A 20,254-nucleotide genomic window follows, 5' to 3' on the forward strand; every position below is an offset into this window, starting at 1 on the left:
CTAATCGGCATGCGAGATTGTCGTGCAACAACATTGGACGACGAGCATGTAGTCCAACCTTATGCAATCTGTTTCTTAAAACGCATACACAAAAGGCGAACGAACACAACTGAACTATGCTTTTGACTAGTGTGTACTGCTAAACGCACGTTAGACAAGGCATGCATTTGCTTTCAGTCGTGTTCGCCCGCTTGGCGGTACATCAAAAAATTTCATTCGTATGGTCAGCAATGTGTACGTGCATGTTGACATTGTATGAACGAACTCTAGAGCGAATATAATTGAGCATATATGTTTAATGCTTTTGTGATCACAACGAACGAACGCAAACGAAAAAATACGTTATATACAGTGTCAGGATACACGTATATATTGCCGAACGCTTGCAAGCCTCTAGCAAACGAATATCCGAGCCATTTGCTTATTAGGTATAGTTGTTTATTAGGTAGAGAGGTTTCTTACGTTCTTTAGTTTGTCCAAATGTTAGCCTAAACTATTTACGCATTCATATTTATACTATTCATTTGTCCCACGACTCCTATATACTAGGGCTATTTTTACGTATGAACACTGTGTAAACGGAATGAGTCAAGCTTGTTACAATTTGTGTCGGTCGAACGATTGAGGCGTCAATATTGTGGGTCACGTCTATCAAGCCATGGCAGCAATTATGTCATTTGAAATTTTATCATTTTTTATGAAAATAAAGAAAAAAATTGCATTAAATATTTTTAAAAACCGGTGTTTGGCTTGAGTGGCAAGTCCTCCCTTTTGCAGTGGCTAAGCTGGCGGCATTAGTTAATAAGTATGCAAACTGTCTCGATGAAAGGATCTAATACGTACTTTATATTTTGCAGCTCACGTGGACGCCCATGCCCAGCATGCCCAAACATTTAAAGGGGCATTGTGGAACTCCACGTTTCACAAACGCCAGCAAGACTTGGACATGATGCCGCCGCCAGAGACCAGTCTGGTGCCTCTGGCCACTAGACGTTCTTCGGTTAGCTTGCCCTCGACAAGTAACTCTCGTTCTCCCCCGTTAAAACAAGAATATATTGATGAAAATAGTCAGGGCTCCATGTCCGACTCCATGGAGGGCCATAGCCGTCGATATCGTTTGATATCTGAGAGTTCTCTCGACGTGAATCACGACTCAAACCTATCGATGATCAACGACAACTCTGTCGATTTAATGCATCAAGACTCCATAATGAGTCACCTAAGTGACAACTCCAACCTTAGCGTCAATGAGGAAAGCGTCGAAATGGTGCGCTGTGATTCTGTTAGTACGAATGATAACGCTGTTATGAGCGAAGGAAATTCAATGCACCCAGATATACCACACCCATCAACGATACCGGTCGAAAAGGTCATGGACTTAAGAATGAAACTTCCAATGAACTCCAATGTTACGGACTTTGTTACTACTGCGTCATCAATGGTGCTATCAACACTGAAAAGGTTCGGGATTGAACATCCCACTGAGCCTCTACCTCCTCAAAGTGCTCAAAGTGTGGAAACGTACCTGACTAATATAGAATCAAAACCGTCTTTACTTCCACTGAACGCTGCAAACAAGGTTAATGAAGAAAAAATAATGGCTATATCCAGTATGATGGCATCCCAACCAACTGTGTTCCCAGCTTCTCAGCAACCATTCCTGTCAGAATCGGACTCCATCAGGACCATTGCCAAGTCAGAAGCCGCAGCCATTGCCGAACAAATTATGACTGGAACTACCACTACCTCTAATGCCTGCACCACATTGACTACTTCCTTGGGAGGTAGCATATCTACCCCGATCAACACGGAAAAGTTAGACGAACTTTTAAACACCACCTTGGAATCTCACATTGGGACCAGTGCCAAAACTTCGCCATTATCAACGAGTACGACGTTAGATCCCATTGTAACAACTCGGGATATAATACTTGTCAACGAGTCGCCTCTATTGGGACCTCCAGTAATCAATACGTCTCCGCTTTTGAGTTCACAAAGTTCTCATTCTCCGGAGACGATTCTAAACACTCAGTTGTCACCGAGTGTTATGTGTCGAAGTTCACCGTCAGTACACGCAGAACCTCTAACAAGTGCCTCATTATCAGCAATGTGTATAGCGGCCACTGCAACTGACTCTAATTTGTTGCCTTCATCGATTCCTGCCACCCATTCGCCACTACTGCCAGCAGTAGCCAATCCCGAATCGACGGTTTTGTTGTGCTCAGAATCAGAAAAAGCCGTTCTATTCGAGGCGACTGTCGATTTTCTTAAAACCCAAAAGAGAATTTGCGAATTGGCGACAACTTCTCCCGACATTATCGGGATCGCCTCTGCATCATCAGACACTTCGCCTCTACCATTGACTAACACTATAGGACCAGAATTTATGCCTTTTACTGGACCTTCTCCGGAATTAGCAACTACTTCAGTACATGTTGCGAAACCCAGAATTGTCACAGCAGACCAAATTGATAAGAAAAACGAAGATAGAATGATTCCCAGGTCGTTTCCGTCCCTCACGGAAAACGAATTAATCAGCCTGATCAATCCGAGCTGTTTTGACCAAGGTAACCATTACCACCATTAATACGTAGTTAATTTGCATGGACACAAGTGAATGGGGCTTATAAAGTGTACAAATGTATACTACATTGCTCAGAATGATTATATTAGTGTTGCTAACATATAGAGTATTTATTATGTAGTTTTGTGGTATCTCAAAAATATGTTTCGTGACTTAGAGCTGAAGCTCCAGCATGCGTATCTGTAAAATAGAAGCCCCGAATTTTATTCAGTTATATTCTGTTTATTTTCAGTATAAATCATTGGTGGAGGCTTTATCTTGTCCGTACTTATCGATGAGTGGCCTTTTCGAATTTTTAAGTGCAGCTTTACTCATTCAACCTTTACTTGAAGTATCCAGATGAATATATCTATTTTATTCCTATAGTATACGTTTCTAAATAAGACATATTTATGATATTTTTCTATGTATTTAATAGGATGATGAAACTGCACTAAGCTTTGACTGTTAAATATACGTTAGATTGTAAGTTGGTCTGACACTACGTCAATAACGATTTATTTTGGAGGGGACCTTGAATAGAACCTATAAGTCAACATGTGGGTATTCTGCTAGAAATATATGTGATTTAAAGTTTTACTGTTTTCCGTGAAAGCAAGATGTCATTTTTCTTCTCTGTTGATACATTTTTGTTGAGACGTTGTTAATTTCAAAGGATGATGAAAGTTTTTATTTAAATTGGTAACTACAGAGACCTAATTGTTAAAGTTATAATTATTGTACAGTTATTAAGTGTTGTAATTGTTAACTGTTTAAGATTATAAAATAAAATTCCCAAAACGTCGTTGCTTCATATCATACCCCAAGCCAAACACTATATAGAATGTATGCTAACAGAATTTTGTAATCGGTATTACCAAAAAAACTAAAAGATATATTCTTTTTATTACCTTTTGTTTAGAACGAGTTAAATTGTGGGTCAAGACTGAGATACTTTTGAGACAGATAAATTGGAAGATTCTGTATGTGTACTTTTTACCTTTAGAGATTGACGGGTGATATAATTGTCCTAGAAACTTCTACGGCTGAACCAAGCTCATCAGCTGAAACCGACACAGAAAAACTCAGTATTAAATCACTTTCCAGGTGGATTTGTACTATACGCTAACGCTGACACACCAACAATGAAGGCAGATTCATGTCGTTTTGCATCAATTGTCAAAAAAATATCATAGAAATGGCATCCGAAAATGTACAAGTTTTTAGCCCCAAGCAGGCCATATTGCAGCGATCAGCTTCGGTTGCACACATTTCTCCGCCCAGTCTCGCAAGTCTAAGTTTACGTGATACGAAGTCGTTTACTGGCAATATAAACGATATCAAAGCCCAGTATCACAGAGTCATCGAAAAGGCACGTATCCGAAATAAATAATTGCAGAGTTAAAAATGCTACGTATTTATCTTTTTTAAAACACTGTACAATCAGTAATTTTCGTTTCACTGTTTTAAGATCAATGGAAATGATCAAGAAATTCGATACTGTGGTGGAATAGAAACCCGCGATCTTTATAATAACCACACCATTATAGTTAAGAGAGAAGATCTTTTACACAAAGGGAAAATTTACGGTATCAATGACATTGCCTACTATTGGAAAAAGGACTTCAGAATGTGGCTATGGAAGAATACCTATGAAGAGAGAAAAAACAAATCTGTCGGCGATCACTTTAAGTCACATTTGATTAAGAATTAACAATACAATTGGAAGATACAGTTAGCTGTTTGCTACGGGCATATAAAAAACGAGTTTTTTAAAAGGCCCTAAAAATAAGTTGTTTTAAGAAATATTTCTACTCAAATTTATATAAATTCCGCCACCACAAAAATATTAGAATAATGAGATGTAGAACAATGGAATTCATTTTAAAAACTGGTATTAATAATTTTTTTAAAATTAAAAAGTGACCATGATCGACGGTCGATAGTTCCCTAGGAATAGCCAACCAGCAATATCTTGCTTTATAGAGCCGAAACAAAATTTCCTTATATAACACTGCTTAAAATATTGAAATCTTTTATAATTCAGTTCAGTACCTGAACATTCAGAATTGACACATCTTATAAAATTCGAGGGTAGATCAAATCTAAATGAGATTTTTCGTTCTGAGCGTTTCAGTCAGGGGACGGCGGGGTGGGTTCAGGTTACGTTGTGGAGGAATGTCAGGAAAAGGGAAAAAACATTTATGTTGCAAAAACATAACAAGCGAATAAAAATCGAATGTGTTTACTACTAAAAACAATTGAATTCATGAAAACAAAATCAGATTTGTTCCTGTACTGTCGGTTTTAGTGGACTTATAAATTTCTTCTTTCCCAAATTTTCATTAAAAATATTTAATGTGGGATTATCAGATGTTTAGAGGGGGATAATTATTTCTTTTTCGGAACAGAGCATATCCCAAAGGGAAATTGCACGAACGGTGAGGGTTACACAAGGGGTTTCCAAAACTGATTCAAGATTTCTGGTATTAGGAAAGAAGTAGATCTAGGAGAAGTTGTAGAAAAGTCACCACAGAAAATCAGAACCGCTTTTTAGCTCAAATAGCAAGAAGAAGTCCTATAACATCCCACTCCCGAGCTTCAAACACAACTTTTGCAAACTACAGGTGTTAACATTTCGGTCGAAACTATCAGCAAAAGACTTCTAACTTGAGGCCTTTTCAGCAGAAGACAGCTATAAGTTCCAGACCTATCAGTGCAAAATAAACCTGACCGTTCAAATTGGTGTTTGGAATACCAAAACTGGACAAATGAAAACTAGTGAAATGTTTTGTTTTCAGATGAAATCACAATTGACCTACAATCAGATGACCAGCGAATTCGTATTTTAAGAGGTCGAGGGAGAAAGGCTAGGTTTCGAGCTATTCAATTTGTTTGTAAATAAAAAGGAGGAACTGTAATGTGTGGGGATGGCATTATGATTGGAAAAAAAACTCCATTAATTCTCCATTAATCCCAGCAAACACTAACAGGTTCAAGGTACGTAGATCTAATGTTGTAACCCGTAGAAAGGCTCTGGAGAGGTGCTTTTAGTGATTCTCTTTTATTCATGCACGATAATGCACTTCCACATACCAGCAGAGCTAGTAGTAGAATTTTTTTAAAAGTGGAAGATATTACAATTTTAGATTAGTCGTCTTGTTCGCCAGATCTTAATCTAGTTAGCACTTGTGCGACAAGATTAAAAGAAGTATTAGAGCACGTTAACATAACCCTGGCTACGCCGAAAAATTAATAGAGCATACCTTAACAAATTCGTTCTCGTATTATCGTTGCAGCAGGCAATACTAATTATTAGTTGAATTTAAAAAACCTATTATTTTTTCTTAAATTTTCATTTACCTTACATTTAATTTTCACAGAAATTTATATTTTTTAAAAATTTTAGAACTTATTTCGATAATTTTTTTCTATAATAAAACATGTTTGGATAAACTTACTTTTTATCTTGAAATGATTATTTTTAAATGTAATACTGTTTTCTGGTAATTACTCAGTGATTCTATATATAATATATATAGGTTTGTTGTGAGTATATATTAAGTCGTTCTGAAGCGAATCAACTGCATTTCTCAAATGAGGCGGTCCGAATTTAATTTTGGCCAAATACTTTTAATACTTGAGAACTTTAATACAATCTTATAAAAAATTGTAATCTATAAGCGGACATTAAGGCTGGCTCTTCGTTTTAAAACTATTTAAAGACTTTATTAAAGGAATCTTTCAAGACGTCTAATTTTTATTAATTAATTTTATTTAAGGTTCTATATAATTCCCTACTGTTATATTCTTATAGATAGATATATTGTTTTAAATTTTCCGCCTATGTGGGCCATTGATGGCAATGATAATATGACAGAAACAGTTCAGTTCTATTACTCTGGAAAAAAATTGTTAGGATTTTAAAGGAACTTTTATTAACAAAGATATAAGTTTACTTACTTTTTCTGCGTTGTATAAAATATCAAAACTTAAAGCTACTAAAGTTAACGACCTGTTATTTACAAACATTCTCAATGATAATAGATTGATAGATGAAATTACAAATTCTTGAAATATATTCCTGAATCATACATTTTTTGATCATCTACTTAAAAATGTAACCACTCAAACAATATAAATAGGCTCAAAATCACTTAAACGTTCTAAACTTCCAGCCAAGCATTGCAGAGTAGTGCGACTATTGACTTGAAATCTTTGTTTAATACAAGGTACAGGTCCCAATGGCTGTCTTTCAAAAAACTTTTCATTTCAATTGCACATCCTATATAATTATAATTTAAAAGCAAAAAACAATAAAAATTAAAAAACGTCTAAAACTACAAAAATTGAATCTCGCAATTTCATTATTGTAATGAGTTTGTGACATTCAATCAAATCACTATTAGCACCTTCTGAACAGCGAGACGCACAGGAGACAACTTTAGTGTGCAATCTAGCGTTTGCACAACTGCCGCAGTGCCAATTTTGCTGCTGCCTTCTTGGCCATCGCCTTATTCGACCCGAAACCGTACACTTGCAGCGGTCGTCCGTCCGCCATGAACTGCAGCGGAACCATTACTCTGCCTTGTGTGGCATCCTTGGAATCCCTAAAATATCAAAATCACTGTGACGATATTATTTAATCTCCATGAACACGTCCGATGAATTTACCCGAACTTTGGATGCGCGTTTGGAACAAACTCGTACAGTTTCCTTACAAGATTTTTTGGAACATTAGCGCTGAAGGTCTCGATTTCCTTCCACATAAGCCGATGAAAGACCTTCCACACCACGTTTAGGTCTTTACCACTATCCAGGTATATTGCTCCGGCGAGTGCTTCGAATACATCTCCCAATACCTGTTATTCAAATTAAGAAAAAACAATGTATCAGTCAAATACAGTAAATATCATGCAACTAGGTGTAAACATCGTACAATCAGGCGGAAGATTAAGGGAAATTGACTTATAATTATTTTGGCAACAAAACTTACTTCAACACAGTTTCAGATGGAACAGTCATTTCTTAAAATGGTCCTGGAGAACCACTTTAATATTATGTTTTATTTTGTTTATTTTATTTTGAATGATAAGAATCCCAATTTTTTTCCAATGCCTTTTTAAATGACCTATATAATATAGAAACCAACAAAATTTCGGATTGCCGGGTGTCAACACGGCTGAAGTATTTTTGTTATTGTTAGTTTGACATTTAAAAAAGAGATTAAAAAAAGAATTATTTAAAATTACCTTCATACTTTTTATTTATTACCACAAATAAACTCAACTTACCTTTGGGACGTCGACGTACTCGGCCAGGTTTAATCCCTCAGCGTCGGCTTCTTCCAGCAAAATTAGCACCTCGTCATCGATCACGAACTTCTTGGACTCAATAAAAGTCGCGAATCGATCCACCATCCCTTGCAGCTTCGCGTTAATCATCAACAGATGCTTGTGCAGCCCGTGTCTAATTACCAAACTACCAAATGTGTTATTATTGACTAGTGCCGACCTCAGATCGGTCAACTCGCCCGGATCCAGATAGCCACGGGACTCAAAAATGTGGCATGTTATCAAAAAGTCCAAAACGGCATCACCCAGAAACTCTAGTCTCTCGTAAGAGTGAGTTAAACGATTTAGAGAGTATGATGAATGTGTGAGAGCTTGCAGCAGGTAGGCCCGGTTTTTGAATGTGTAGCATAGGACCTTGTTTTCGATGTCCTGCCAATTGGGTATGTGAAACTGGATTTCCAAGAGCGTTATCTCAGGCTTCAGTAGCGGATTACTCGGTGGTTCTTGCAGAAGCTGCACTAAATTCTCCGAGGCAGGAATAATGCCGATGCATTCAATGAAACGTATACCACCTGAGAAATATAAACGTTTGACTTTTGTGGTACAAGTCGCAAATTAAAAATAACTCAATCAATGTACTACAGGGTTTTTGTTGATATTTTTTGTGATCCTACAAAGTTCATAACGTCAGATCTCGTAACTTCACCACTTTTTGTAAACTTGGACTGGTGCGACAACATGCACATGCATATTATGCTTAAACTTCATAAGAAACTTGTATCTTAATATACTATTAAATACCAATTCAACTTACCTAAAATTCCGCAAGTTTGAAAATAGGCCCCCAACAAGGCCTCAACGCAATCCGCTATCTTTTTGTCTCCAATGTAATTGCATTTGAAGAGAGATGCAACCTCCTGAATAAGGCCCTCTTCACTCGGATTCTCTTCCAGCCGCAACTCCATGATACTGTTCACCGTTTTTTGGGAGATTTCGCCACTAATCTGTTCCTCAATAGGAATCGAGAGATGGTAGAGCGAGGACAGAGACGTATTCCCGTCTTCGATACGTTTTTCTATCAAATCGGGTATTTTAAAACCGGGAGGGAGCCAGTCAGCTATTTGTAGATCATTCGATTTCATCAGGCCTCCGATGTTATGATTTACCGCTAGATAAAACAAGTTCTTGTTACTAACCAAGCGACCTTTTAGGCTTGTGGCTTGTCCTTCGGTGAAGCTCGGGAATTTGAGATATATATAGAGCTGAAAATTGCTTGAGATAAGAATGATTATGGAGAAGGAAACAATAGAAAGGCAAAACTTTCCGTGGTGTATTAAAATTTGTAGAAAAAAACTTCTTGTATTATAGAATCCATAATTAAAATAAAATCAAAAATATATTATTATTAATATTATTATTATTATTATTTACCCCGAAGTTTATATCAGAAGCAATTAGAAAGTAATGGTAATATTAAACATACCGAACCAAATAGCTTCAAAAACGAGTCCCCTAAAGTCTCCAACCTCTCCATGTTGACAATATCGTTGGCTTTTGCTGTGGTCATCGCCTTGTAAATCAAATATAAATCGGGTCCCTTACTCAGATCACTTTCAGCTATGAGACGAATAGGCTTCTCTTCGTAATTATTGAAATATGTCAAAGCTAACTGGTCTTTTTGCTTTATAGGCACATCGTTCTTCAAGCGGGATTCGTCTTCGTTGACCACCTTACACAGAAACGATTCGTAGTAGTCTATGTCAACTATGGTGACGTCTAAGTCTCTCTCGATGTCTTTCGGCTCTTCGGTGTCTTTCCACGGAAACTCTTGTTCGAGCATCTTCTTCACGTAGTCCTTGTTGATGTTAATGTAGCTGATTGGAGGCGAGAGAATGTTTTCTTTCCGTTCGGCGACCAGCACGTTAATAGGGGCCGTTTTCTCGAGATGGGGTTCGTAGTTGAGCAGGTACTGATCGAGCTTCAAAGGCTGCTTTTCGGTAACGTCGCCCATAGACATTTCCTTTGCCAGTTTTACACGGAATTCTTCGAGGCGAAACAAGAATGAAAATCTACTCGAGAATCTCGTCAGAATACAATAATTGTCACCTGAAAACAAACTTACCTTGACACTAGTGTCGGCAATAGATTCGCTTGAATCCAAAGTGCCGCCGGGAAGTCTTGCTTCACTACTAATTCCGGAATCAAGTGAATCTCCAAATCCTCATAGCTTTTTTCTCTCTTTTTTTTCGCCTGAGCCCCCTGTGGTTTAATGAAGTTCATCTTTTTAGTCAGATGTTTGACGTACAGTAGCGGTTGACTAGCATTCAGTAGACGAATACTGTGTTTGTTGTTGTAGTAATCCTCGTAGCTGCCAAATTGTTCGTTGGGAAATTGGCTCATCGCTGATTTGCGTAGTGTTACCTCTGTTACTAAGTAATCCTAGAATTTTTTTTTATTAGAAAAAAAGAAGTGACAACTGATATGATACATATTAAAGTAAGTTTAACTTTTTTTTATTGATTTTATTCTCTCATTTGTTGCGTTGTCATTAGAAAATTAAAAGCGAAATCCAACCAAACCTAGTCAAATGGAAAAATCCAACGATGCAACATTGTGATAGTATTAATTTTGAGGGAATAAATGAATACGAAAATTGTAAACATGGAAAATAGCGCAGTATAGCTTAACGATGAAACCCAGTATAGAAATACGTATTGATCAACTCACCCCTTGATCTTTATACCAAGGCGAAACGATTTTCCTTAAATATTCTTCTTGGGTTACGTTTAGGTTCAACCTTTCGTCGCTAGTTAGTTCGCGGAACGGTTCTTTAACTGTTTTGTGCTCCTTCAATACCTTGAAATCAATTGTACCCAACTGCTGGTTAACAGGCACCAATAACATAGTTTCGGCGTTATGTCCATTGTCGAACATAACGAATTCTCGCAAACATCTTAGAATATCTTTCAACACCAATACGTTGAACTGTTTAATGTCCAACAAATCTGCCTCCGACAATTCACCGGTTAGTACGTTCACTTTAAGGGAAACGTTTAATGTTCCCATGCTTACGTAAATAGGGAAATCGCAGATCGTAGGCACTCGGTGAGGAGTAATAAGGCCATAACAAAGGTTCGAGACGTACATATCGTAAAAGGTGGAATAGTTTAGTTCTTCGCGCCTTTCGAATACCGGGCTAAGGTGGATGATGTGGAGCCAGAATGATTTTTGAGGCTTAATAGGGCCACGCAGAAATGATGGTATCTATAAGAAAAATGAGTATAAAATTAATTTTTGAACAATGAAATTTACTAAAGTTTAGTTATTTATCGCACTATCGCACGTGTGTTCCCTTAAACCATACTTACTTGCTTTTGATGTATCCGTTTATTTTTGTTAGTTCCGGCCAGCGACTCTTTTTCCTCAGGATAATGAGGAAACAAAAAATTTACGTCCTTGTCGGGTACAACGTACCTTCGGGGCAGCAGGTGATCATCGAGTTCCCCTATTTGATGTAATCTCTTACAAGCCAACAATGCTGCGGCCCTCTTAGCCATCTTCAAATTCGACATAAACTGACCCTGTGATATCGAGGACATGAAGAAACAGTATTGACAAAAATGTATTTGAAAAACTACGAAATGCAAACATGATAGATACTAACCTACGGAGCAATTGGAAAAGGATTTATTCTAGAGTGCAATAAAGCAATCAATCACGTAACTTGTTTAAATTCTTTCCTTTGGAATACCTACCATGATTGGATCAGTAATGGGACACATTGTGGGCAAAACAATAACCACTCTCATAGGGGTTTCCTTGTCACCTATGGGAAATTTTCTTTCTGAATACCATTCAGGGGCCATAACTGTGTACTTGTCGCAAGGGAGACTGTTACAATACTGACTTAGCAATGATATGGCCGAAACCATATCCACCTTTGCCGAGCCGGGGCCGTTTGCGTAGTATGGAGGAATCTTATCTTCTTGGTACATTTCATTTATTTCCTGCTGTGTTGGGTCAGCCCTTAGACCATTTTGGCCGATGAGCAGCTGTAAAGTAATGCTAGATGAATTATTATCTTTACTTTGAAATATCCAATTAATTTAATTTAGTGACAAAAAAATTACGTCACGGGTACTAATATGACGGTTTGCTGCTCAAAAAATAGAATACATTCTTGGTGTTGGTAATTATTTATTACACCCAATGTTTTTAAATCATTGGCGTAGTTCACTCATTTTTTTTATTGGCCCATAGAATCGAATACGTGAGCACGACAAATATTAACCAACGGAATACATAAATAAAGCTTGACATTATGGTGAAAGTTGCAGTCTATATGAGCAATAAAATTACCACGGATATTGAATCCATACCATATTATGTTAAAGTGTATAATTGTCAAAACACCGCTAATATCACTTCATTAGTGATATTGTTATGTCTTATTAACGTCAATGTAAGTCAAAAACAAAAAATTCTCTTATTTCTACGCCATATATTTTAATGGATTCTGTCTGTTCAACTCTAATTCGTAAGAGTAGAAAACTAGGACTCACTAGTTAAGACTCATTTCAACTATATTTAGCCAATGGCCTCTTTTTAAAAATATCATTTAGACATATAAAAAAATTATATCTGAGTGGAAACTCACTCTTTGGAGCTCTCTTTCAACAAGCTGAAATTCCTGGTATCTACTCGTAAACTTTTCTATTTCGGTATTCTCCACCATCATATAATAGAAACTATCAGGATGCCTTGCACGTCCTTTCGACTGTATGTAGGATCTGTACTCTTCTGGGTGATCAAATTTTATAACAAGCGAACACGTGGAAATATCAACGCCTTCTTCTAACACATTCGAAGCGCATAACACGTTATTCTCCTTAGACTCGAACATTTGCAACACCTCTCTGTTTTTCTTTGCAGTGTACAGACTTTCTCTGGTGTCGTTGTATGGGTTTGAGTTATACCCCACCATGAAATTCGGTTTGATGTACGAATAATTTTCCACTGACGCACTCAGGTCACTCAAAATGTAATAGAGCACTTTAGCGGTAAAACGACGTTTCGTGAAAATTAAGGCGCAAAGTTCTTTTGAACGTGGGTCTTGCTTGTAGTCGTTGAAGATTGTTATCAACTCTAATACCTGAAATGTTTAAAGAATGATTTAGGGTCGAATTACAGTAAGAATTAAGCAATTTACTTTAATTTCTTCAACATTGTCATATATGGCTAATATGCATCAAATTAAATTGGAGAAAGACATACCTTATTTGACGAAAACTTGAACAGATTCACCTCAACGCTGAACTTTTCCATTACACTTTGAAACATAGCCTTTATCCAGCACAGAGTAGTTTGTGCATAGCACAAAACTTCATGCAAAATAGAGTTATCACAGTGTATCTTCAGCCTTTCTAATTGGATCATGTGTGCAAGTACAGCCTTGGATCCTCCAAATATTCCAAACAGTTCGATGTGATACTGTACATCCTTTAGGATGTTTCTCAACTTTTTGAAACCTTCATCCTTTGACAAAGGCTTTAATTCAATATTTGAACGCCTCTGGACCATTGGGGCGTCCTCTTTGACTGCCTTTAGAACAAGAAGTGATTGCTCCAGAATTAAGTGAGCTTTTTTCTCTATTGCTGAGAGTGTGTGCTTTTGGTAGGTTTTTACAAATTCTCTAGGGTTTGTGGAAAATCCGGACACCTGTGCCAAACCCTCCACTGTGGCCACCTTACTATGGTAAGTAATTTCTAAATTGCGCACTTCGTTGAGTACATTCTGGGGCTTGCAGTTGCCGTTAAGTAATGTTGCCGTCAAACCGAGTATTCTAGGTTTGTGGCATACATCTGCTAAGGATTTGCATATTTGCCGCATTGGTTGATCACTAACCCCTCGATGGCATTCATCAAACACAATTAGATTTACCTTGTTTAAGTCTAAAAGATTGCAAGAGCATTGTACAGCTAACCTCATAGAAACAATTTTATGCTTACCTAAGTAACGCTGATTGGTTAGATTAACCAAAATTTGCACAGTCATGACCAATACTTGAAATTTATCAAATTCTTGGTACCACTGTGTCTTTGGCCAAAAATCAAGTGACATATCCCCACTATACCTCCCCACAGACAAATTAGTCCTCCTTTCAATACATTTTGCATGCTGATCCACTAGGGCAACAGTGTTGACCACAACAAAGGAGATTTTTCCACCATCAGTGTATTTTCTGAAGAATTGCAATAAACATTGTGAAGTGTAGACTAAATTATTATATACTAACAAAATGTTTATTCCTACAAATAAATAGAAAACTATTTGGGCTATTATCAAGAAATAGAAAGGATGTAATGACTTTTTATACATTAACAGGTTATTTTATGTCCATCTCCTGTAGTATGTTGATCAAGTCCTCCAGCCTTATTATATTCATAAAAGCCTTCAACCTTAATTTATATTTTAACATTTACTTTAGTATGTTTGTTATTCAATATGACAGGGTAATGATCTGTTAAGTCTTATTGTAAAATATAGAAGTTACTTTTCAATTCTTTTCTACAGAGATTTAGAACTATGGGATCAAATTTTTAAGGATTATCCAGTTCAACAATAGAAGACATTTGAGTATGAGAACCCATGTCTGGAAATGTTTCCCTAAGATGCTATGGCCTTATAATGCTTTAAGACAGTTGTGTGCAAAAAAGTGTTTTATTGACTTTTATAAAGGTTCATTTTAACTACTACAAAATAATACTTCAGTAATTGTTCAAAATGTTGTACTTGAACCTAAATGCATCTGTTAAGTACTTTTTACTAACTGTTTTTCTTAGTCAAGACTGATAACAGACCATCTTTGCCAATCCAATATTGTTCAAACTGACAATCCAAATATTTATGGACTTGAACAGAAAAGTGTGCAGGTGCACCATTATGTTGCAGCCATATTTGCTGTTGAATGTTTAATGGGACGTTTCCATCAAAAGTTCCAACAGAACGTCTTGTAGAAAACGCCTGTAGATAGACCCCGTTAAATGATTGGGCAGCAGGTATATCCCAACCAAACGGTCGTTGATAACATTGGCCCACACGTTAACAAACCAACGTTATTGATAACTTTCAGCAAATATCGCGTGTCAATTTCTTAGACTTTTGTAGTGTTATTTTGTACAAATTAAAATAAGACATACTAAAACTCGATACAATGCATTTTTGCACATAACTGTCTTAAACCATCATAAGGCCATAGTGCCTTAGAGACATTTTTGGATATGTGTATTTGTCCTGAAATGTCTTCTATTGTTGCACTAAATAAACCATAGAGGTTTGATTCCACGGTTGGTCAGTTATGATAAGTTAAATACAGTGAATCACCTTGTATTTAACTTATTCCTCTCAAACATATTGTTTAAGCATATCTCTAATTAGTCAGCTATTGCAGATTACTGCAATGTGAAATAATATGCAACATGAATGTATAGTAATTTACCTGCTAAAGATACCAATTCATGAAATTATTATTTGTTCCAAGAATGTTTATCCAAATCCTTCAAAAAACATGTTTGAATAGTTATCTGAATAATACACAAGTATAAGTTTTGATTTCAAAAGCTTGACACGTAATATGACAATATTCAGCACTTAAAAAGCAGTTATTACAATCTATTGTGATCATGGTTATTGGATATTATTAGGATTGCTTTCTAAACCAATAAAAGTGAAATACATATACAATCTTACTGGATTATTAACATGATAAATATGTCAAACCTGAGGCCAAATCAAATAGGGATTTGAAATTTGATTATTCTATACAAATTTCATTATCAGCAAAGTTTATTATGCAAAGTTTCTTGACGACCTAGTGATCTCATTATCTTAAATATATATGTTCATTACTAGTACAGTCTCTATTATGAAAATATTGATAAACTTACTTAAGTGAATGTTGCAACTGCTTCAGAACCAAAATGGCAATAAATGTCTTTCCAGCTCCAGTGGGTAGGTAAATTACTGAATTGTTCTTTAAAGCTATTTCTGTCAGAGCCACCTGGTAGTCTCGGGGAAGAAAGTCAGCTTCTTCAGTTTCACTAACCATTGTTTTCAAACTATTTTAACTTAGAGCTCTCTGTTGGTTTATCACATTGATACACCCTAAAGTTAAATATATTATATATATAATATTGTTTTAATCAAGGGGTTTATTTAATTTTTGTCTTGCTTGCCTTATAAGTGAGGATGAGTCAATCTTAAAAAGGCCCAAACAAGTACCAATTTAAAGAGAAATTTCCGGAATTTATCTTTAAAATGGCAACTGGAAGTACAACTAAAAACAATGATTGTGGCCAATAGGAATGGCAGTAGTCAGCAGTCCTCAGACCAATTAGAGTTTAGGGGAATTACCCACAAAACTCAACATGTAATGAGAAATAATTTCTTAAAAATTATACTACAGGGTACCTATAGAAGCACAAGACTATTTCAGCTGTTGATAGCAAAAAAACTAAATGCCGCAAATGTGTGAACATTTTTGTATCGATTACATGTATATGTCATAGCAGTTTTATTCTCCCAAAGGTTTTGTTTTTTGTTTGTCTGACTTACCTCCAATTCCAGTATAGAGCTTAAAGACTTATTATACACATAAATTTTGTTTAAAACATTTTTTTATACTTAATTTAAATTATGGAAGAAAAAAACCAAAACCAATGCTAACCCTTTCTCCTAACCACATATATGACTGAAGGTTATAGTGACAGTTGTCACTATTGTCATGTTCCATTGCGAGTAAACAGAACCGCATCAAGTTCTGTTTGTCCATACAAGATTTTTGACAAAATAGTATGGATACATGGGACCATACTATGCAAAATGATTTTAGTTGTTCTATCATGATATGAGGCTAAATATGAAATTTAAATGATCCTTCGGTACAAAGTTCATAAGGCAATTTATTGTTATACAAACCTCAGCTGCAAAAATAGAAATGAAATTATTATTAATTTTACAATTAACAGATGTGTGTTATAATGATTTTTAAATAGATGAGATTCATCAAGGGTGGGTTAGGGCCTGATTTTGTGAAAAGTCGACCAAGGAGGATTGTTTTCTAATTTAGCGACGAGCAGAAAAAATAAACAGTAATTCTTAAATATACATTTTATTTCGCTACGTTTTATTGGCAAACTTCAACTGCATCTAAAGATTTTTCTTCAGGGGCTACCATTGTCTCACCGCACGCAAATCTTTGAAAGCCTATTACTTCAATTTGGTTCAAATCTAATAACTCTTTAATACTTAGAGTGTCATCCAACAAATAATCTTGGCGAATTAAGCTCGATTCTTCCTCCTTATTTGGCGAAGCAACATCCTCTTCTTTGCCTATATTTTTCGGTGCCATTCCTACGATATGCTGGCATAATCCGGCCGCAACTTTGTCGATGTGCGTATTGTCCCCGTTTATGCTTTTAACTGCCACTAAACCCCCTATTCGACCTAGAAGGATACCACCTAGTGACTTTCCTGAGGGATGAGCGTAACCTAGAATAGAACGATTACGTGCAAATATTACGTAAAGAAAGTAATGATAAAATGTAATTGCCTAGGAAGCTGTTGCATCACTAAAGGCTAGTGGACCTACAATTCTATCAAAATCTGCAAATATACCGTTTAAATGAATTCCGTTAGCAACTTTCACTCCTACTGCACGTTTTAATGAGGCATTTTCTCCTATTGAGCCTATCATCAGCGCTAACTTATCCTCTAAAGATTTCCCATCGTCGGTTTTTAAAGACTTCAGTTGATCGTTGTCCAAATTAATCTGCAAATTAACATTTACGTTGGAGCAAAATAATGCACGTATGTGATTATTAAATTGATATTGAGTGGAACATTTATATGCCGAACGTTTCTTTAGTGGGAGGCAATTTTGTAAAAGGTAGTTTAATGGGTTGAGTGGAATTAATAAAATTGTTTAGCAACGATAGGTCAAAGAGTAATATTTCCAGAAAGATTACTTCGATGGAAGCATAGGAGAAAAGTCAATGATGTTCCCATAGGTTTGTTGCAAAAAAGAACTAAACCAGTTCTGAATGATCAGAAAGATGCCCAGTATGCTAATAGGAAATTCTTATATACAACTCTGATTGTATCTGATGATCCGGAATTGGTTTTCTATGCTATTGAATATATCGTGTATTCTATCGTTTTTGTGGAATTTAATAAAAATCGATTTTTGCCTCTTGGTACGATTTTCAGGATACTAATCCTTTGGCATAGGGTTTCTTAACAGCTTAAAAAACCATGGAAGAAGCGTTTTGCATGTGACGTAATTAAATACTTGCTTAGAATATTCATACCTTTGAGAGGGCATGAGCAGAACTAGGTGCATTTTTCAAATAGTTCAAACAGGTTACTGTTGCTTCTTTAACCATATTCTCAAACTCAGCATTTCTGGCCACAAAATCAGTCTCACAATTGACTTCTACTAAGACCCCATTATTGCCTTCAACAGAAGTACCAATCAATCCTTGCATCGTCTGCCTTCCTTCTAATTTAGTGGCTTTTGACCAGCCTAGTGCTTGAGCCTGTTGTCTAAGCCATTCTTCAGCCTAATTCATAAAAAAGCAAAATTACCTTGAAGCGAGAGAGAAAACTTAATTTGGTTTAGCTATTATCTTAATCTATGGAAATTTTCACTTTTGCAATTGGAATTTTGTTTTGATGTCAATTATGCATTTTACATTAACATGGTATATACAGGATGGTCATTATTAATTTGGTATACTGTCTTCCTGTACCTTTATTAAGATAAACAGTTAACCAATTCAAAAACCCTAATAGTAATCAACCTTATTCCTGTACTGCTAAACCACTCCTTTATGTCACCAAGGTAAAGTATTGATCAAATAATATTTACTCAATATTTGTTTACAGTGTTAATGTCAATTAAATAAATACCTTCTCTAAATTATTGTTGTGTAATTCAAGGGCCTTCTTACAGTTGGCAAAAGTATACCCCGTCTTTTTTCTTAGAGTGGCCAATGCTGATTTTTCTGTTGCATATGGAACCCGAGTTGTGTGAATGTATCGAGTTAAATTCTTCAAAATCATCTGGAATAATGATTTTATGAACAGGTTAGTTAACTTCTTATAGAGGAAGCAATGGAAGGTAGATACCTAGAGTCCATACCATTTAACAATGGTGGCAGAAAGGGTCATGGAAATTTGACACATTATTACCCCTCCCATAAAATAAGACAATTTATGAAATTATTTTAAGATGGAATCTTTGGAGTCTTTCACTTGCAAATGAAAGTTGGTAGTAACAAAAAAATCTCTATCATGGTTTGTATTTTACAAATATATAAACAACTGTTAAAAGTATAATTTTTTATGTTCCCTCTATAATAATTACAAATGTGGGAACTCAAGCTATGGTTTGAAGATAAGCTGTGAATGAAGAATGATTTATTCTTCTAATCTACAAATAACAAAGTATTTCCTTCAGTAAACTCTATTCCTGGACATAGTACTCAAGGGGTCCACAGAGTTTACTAGAGGAATCCATGGCCCAACTATGTTCTTTTGTTGCTCCTCCATAGCTAGGGTTGTGTGGTGAATAGTTTGTGTTTATATTTACCTTAATATGGTTGCTATGGAAAAAGAATGAATTAGACTTACCATTTTAGTCTAATGTTGATTATTATTGGTTTATTTTGCTTAAAATTCGGTATTTTCTCCTAAAAAGTGCTAAGAAGACATTTAAAAAGGACGTTTATAGGTTAAAATAGTTTCAGAAATCAGCTGTTTGATTAATCCTTATAGGCATGTCGTTAGAATATCGATCTTTAATGTATCCCCTTAATTTTTCAAGTTACGCAATTATGGACATCTAATGGGAAATTAAATCCAAGTAGTCCTTCAGGAAATTGACTTTGTCCTGAAATTCAAAATTCAAATATCGATTATGATTGAGAAGTCGGACTTATCCTCGAAAACATTTCGTTATTCTTAATCATAAAATAATAAAATTGTCCTGCAATTGAATGTCTCTGGACTAAATGGCGAATAATAATTATTTAATGACTTGAAGAACGTAAATGTATCTACTTAACCACCAATCTGTCGAAAATGCATCCATGGAACATCAAATAAACCGATTGGACCGAGGATCACTCCCAATGATAAGGGAAATAGTCATTATATACATCATTATTATTTTATGTATATAATGTACGATATGTTCGACAATTGAATGCCTCTGGATTAAATGGCGGATACTATATTAAATAATCTAAATACTATATTAATAAATCTGAAAATAAATCGTAATCGCAATATTTAAGTGTTATAAGCTATAGAAAGGAAATACATATGTCGGAATAAC

General features: G+C 35.8%; 5 protein-coding genes across 6 annotated transcripts in view; 3 read left to right on the forward strand and 2 right to left on the reverse strand.

The window, feature by feature from the left end:
* The window catches only part of NFAT (NFAT nuclear factor), a 35,947-nt gene extending 32,580 nt beyond the window's left edge, over window positions 1–3,367 (forward strand). The window contains exons 10-11 of one of the 2 annotated variants that reach the window (XM_066397961.1): window positions 858–2,567; window positions 2,817–3,367. In XM_066397961.1, coding sequence (XP_066254058.1) covers window positions 858–2,567; window positions 2,817–2,821 — 1,715 coding nt within the window. In that variant the 3' untranslated portion in view covers window positions 2,822–3,367. Of the gene's footprint in view, window positions 1–857 lie in introns of both variants that reach the window. The other variant, XM_066397960.1, reaches the window with a different exon arrangement.
* Window positions 3,368–3,709: 342 nt separating this feature from the next.
* On the forward strand, window positions 3,710–4,302 carry LOC136414005 (uncharacterized). The gene is made up of 2 exons (XM_066397788.1): window positions 3,710–3,935; window positions 4,035–4,302. The coding sequence occupies exons 1-2, from the start codon at window positions 3,723–3,725 to the stop codon at window positions 4,275–4,277; spliced, it is 456 nt and encodes a 151-aa protein (XP_066253885.1). The 5' UTR covers window positions 3,710–3,722; the 3' UTR covers window positions 4,278–4,302.
* A 2,186-nt stretch (window positions 4,303–6,488) lies between these two features.
* Window positions 6,489–16,590, reverse strand: Dcr-2 (Endoribonuclease Dcr-2). The gene is made up of 14 exons (XM_066398055.1): window positions 16,471–16,590; window positions 15,804–16,020; window positions 13,866–14,098; window positions 13,132–13,808; window positions 12,515–13,009; window positions 11,613–11,909; window positions 11,226–11,438; window positions 10,585–11,121; window positions 9,980–10,296; window positions 9,341–9,926; window positions 8,672–9,119; window positions 7,858–8,429; window positions 7,238–7,425; window positions 6,489–7,173 (listed from the first exon to the last, which is right to left on the reverse strand). Exons 2-14 carry the CDS (start codon window positions 15,962–15,964, stop codon window positions 7,020–7,022), a joined length of 4,878 nt encoding a protein of 1,625 aa, XP_066254152.1. The 5' UTR covers window positions 15,965–16,020; window positions 16,471–16,590; the 3' UTR covers window positions 6,489–7,019.
* Window positions 16,591–17,007: 417 nt separating this feature from the next.
* Window positions 17,008–19,670, reverse strand: mEFTs (elongation factor Ts, mitochondrial). Its single transcript, XM_066397677.1, has 5 exons — window positions 19,549–19,670; window positions 18,826–18,978; window positions 18,225–18,476; window positions 17,533–17,686; window positions 17,008–17,406 (listed from the first exon to the last, which is right to left on the reverse strand). Exons 1-5 carry the CDS (start codon window positions 19,549–19,551, stop codon window positions 17,042–17,044), a joined length of 927 nt encoding a protein of 308 aa, XP_066253774.1. The 5' UTR covers window positions 19,552–19,670; the 3' UTR covers window positions 17,008–17,041.
* The window catches only part of Dhc36C (Dynein heavy chain at 36C), a 31,811-nt gene continuing 30,461 nt past the window's right edge, over window positions 18,905–20,254 (forward strand). Inside the window, exon 1 of the mRNA XM_066397679.1 lies at window positions 18,905–19,002. The gene's annotated coding sequence lies outside the window, so the exon portion shown is untranslated. The remainder of the gene's footprint in view (window positions 19,003–20,254) is intronic.

Source organism: Euwallacea similis, chromosome 16 (genome assembly GCF_039881205.1).
Source record: "Euwallacea similis isolate ESF13 chromosome 16, ESF131.1, whole genome shotgun sequence".
Lineage (NCBI taxonomy): Eukaryota > Metazoa > Arthropoda > Insecta > Coleoptera > Curculionidae > Euwallacea > Euwallacea similis.

Bases quoted from the DNA above. Each gene is read 5' to 3' on its own strand.
- LOC136414005 (XM_066397788.1), top strand. From the start codon at position 3,723: ATGTCGTTTTGCATCAATTGTCAAAAAAATATCATAGAAATGGCATCC. The intron at 3,936-4,034 runs GCACGTATCCGA...CACTGTTTTAAG, and splicing joins ATCACAGAGTCATCGAAAAG to ATCAATGGAAATGATCAAGA.
- Dcr-2 (XM_066398055.1), bottom strand. From the start codon at position 15,964: ATGGTTAGTGAAACTGAAGAAGCTGACTTTCTTCCCCGAGACTACCAG. The intron at 10,297-10,584 runs GTGAGTTGATCA...AAAAAATTCTAG, and splicing joins CTTGGTATAAAGATCAAGGG to GATTACTTAGTAACAGAGGT. The intron at 9,927-9,979 runs GTAAGTTTGTTT...ATTCTCGAGTAG, and splicing joins TTGCCGACACTAGTGTCAAG to ATTTTCATTCTTGTTTCGCC.
- mEFTs (XM_066397677.1), bottom strand. The intron at 17,687-18,224 runs GTATGAATATTC...GTTAATTTGCAG, and splicing joins CTGCTCATGCCCTCTCAAAG to ATTAATTTGGACAACGATCA. The intron at 17,407-17,532 runs GTATATTTGCAG...GTTCTATTCTAG, and splicing joins TAACGGAATTCATTTAAACG to GTTACGCTCATCCCTCAGGA.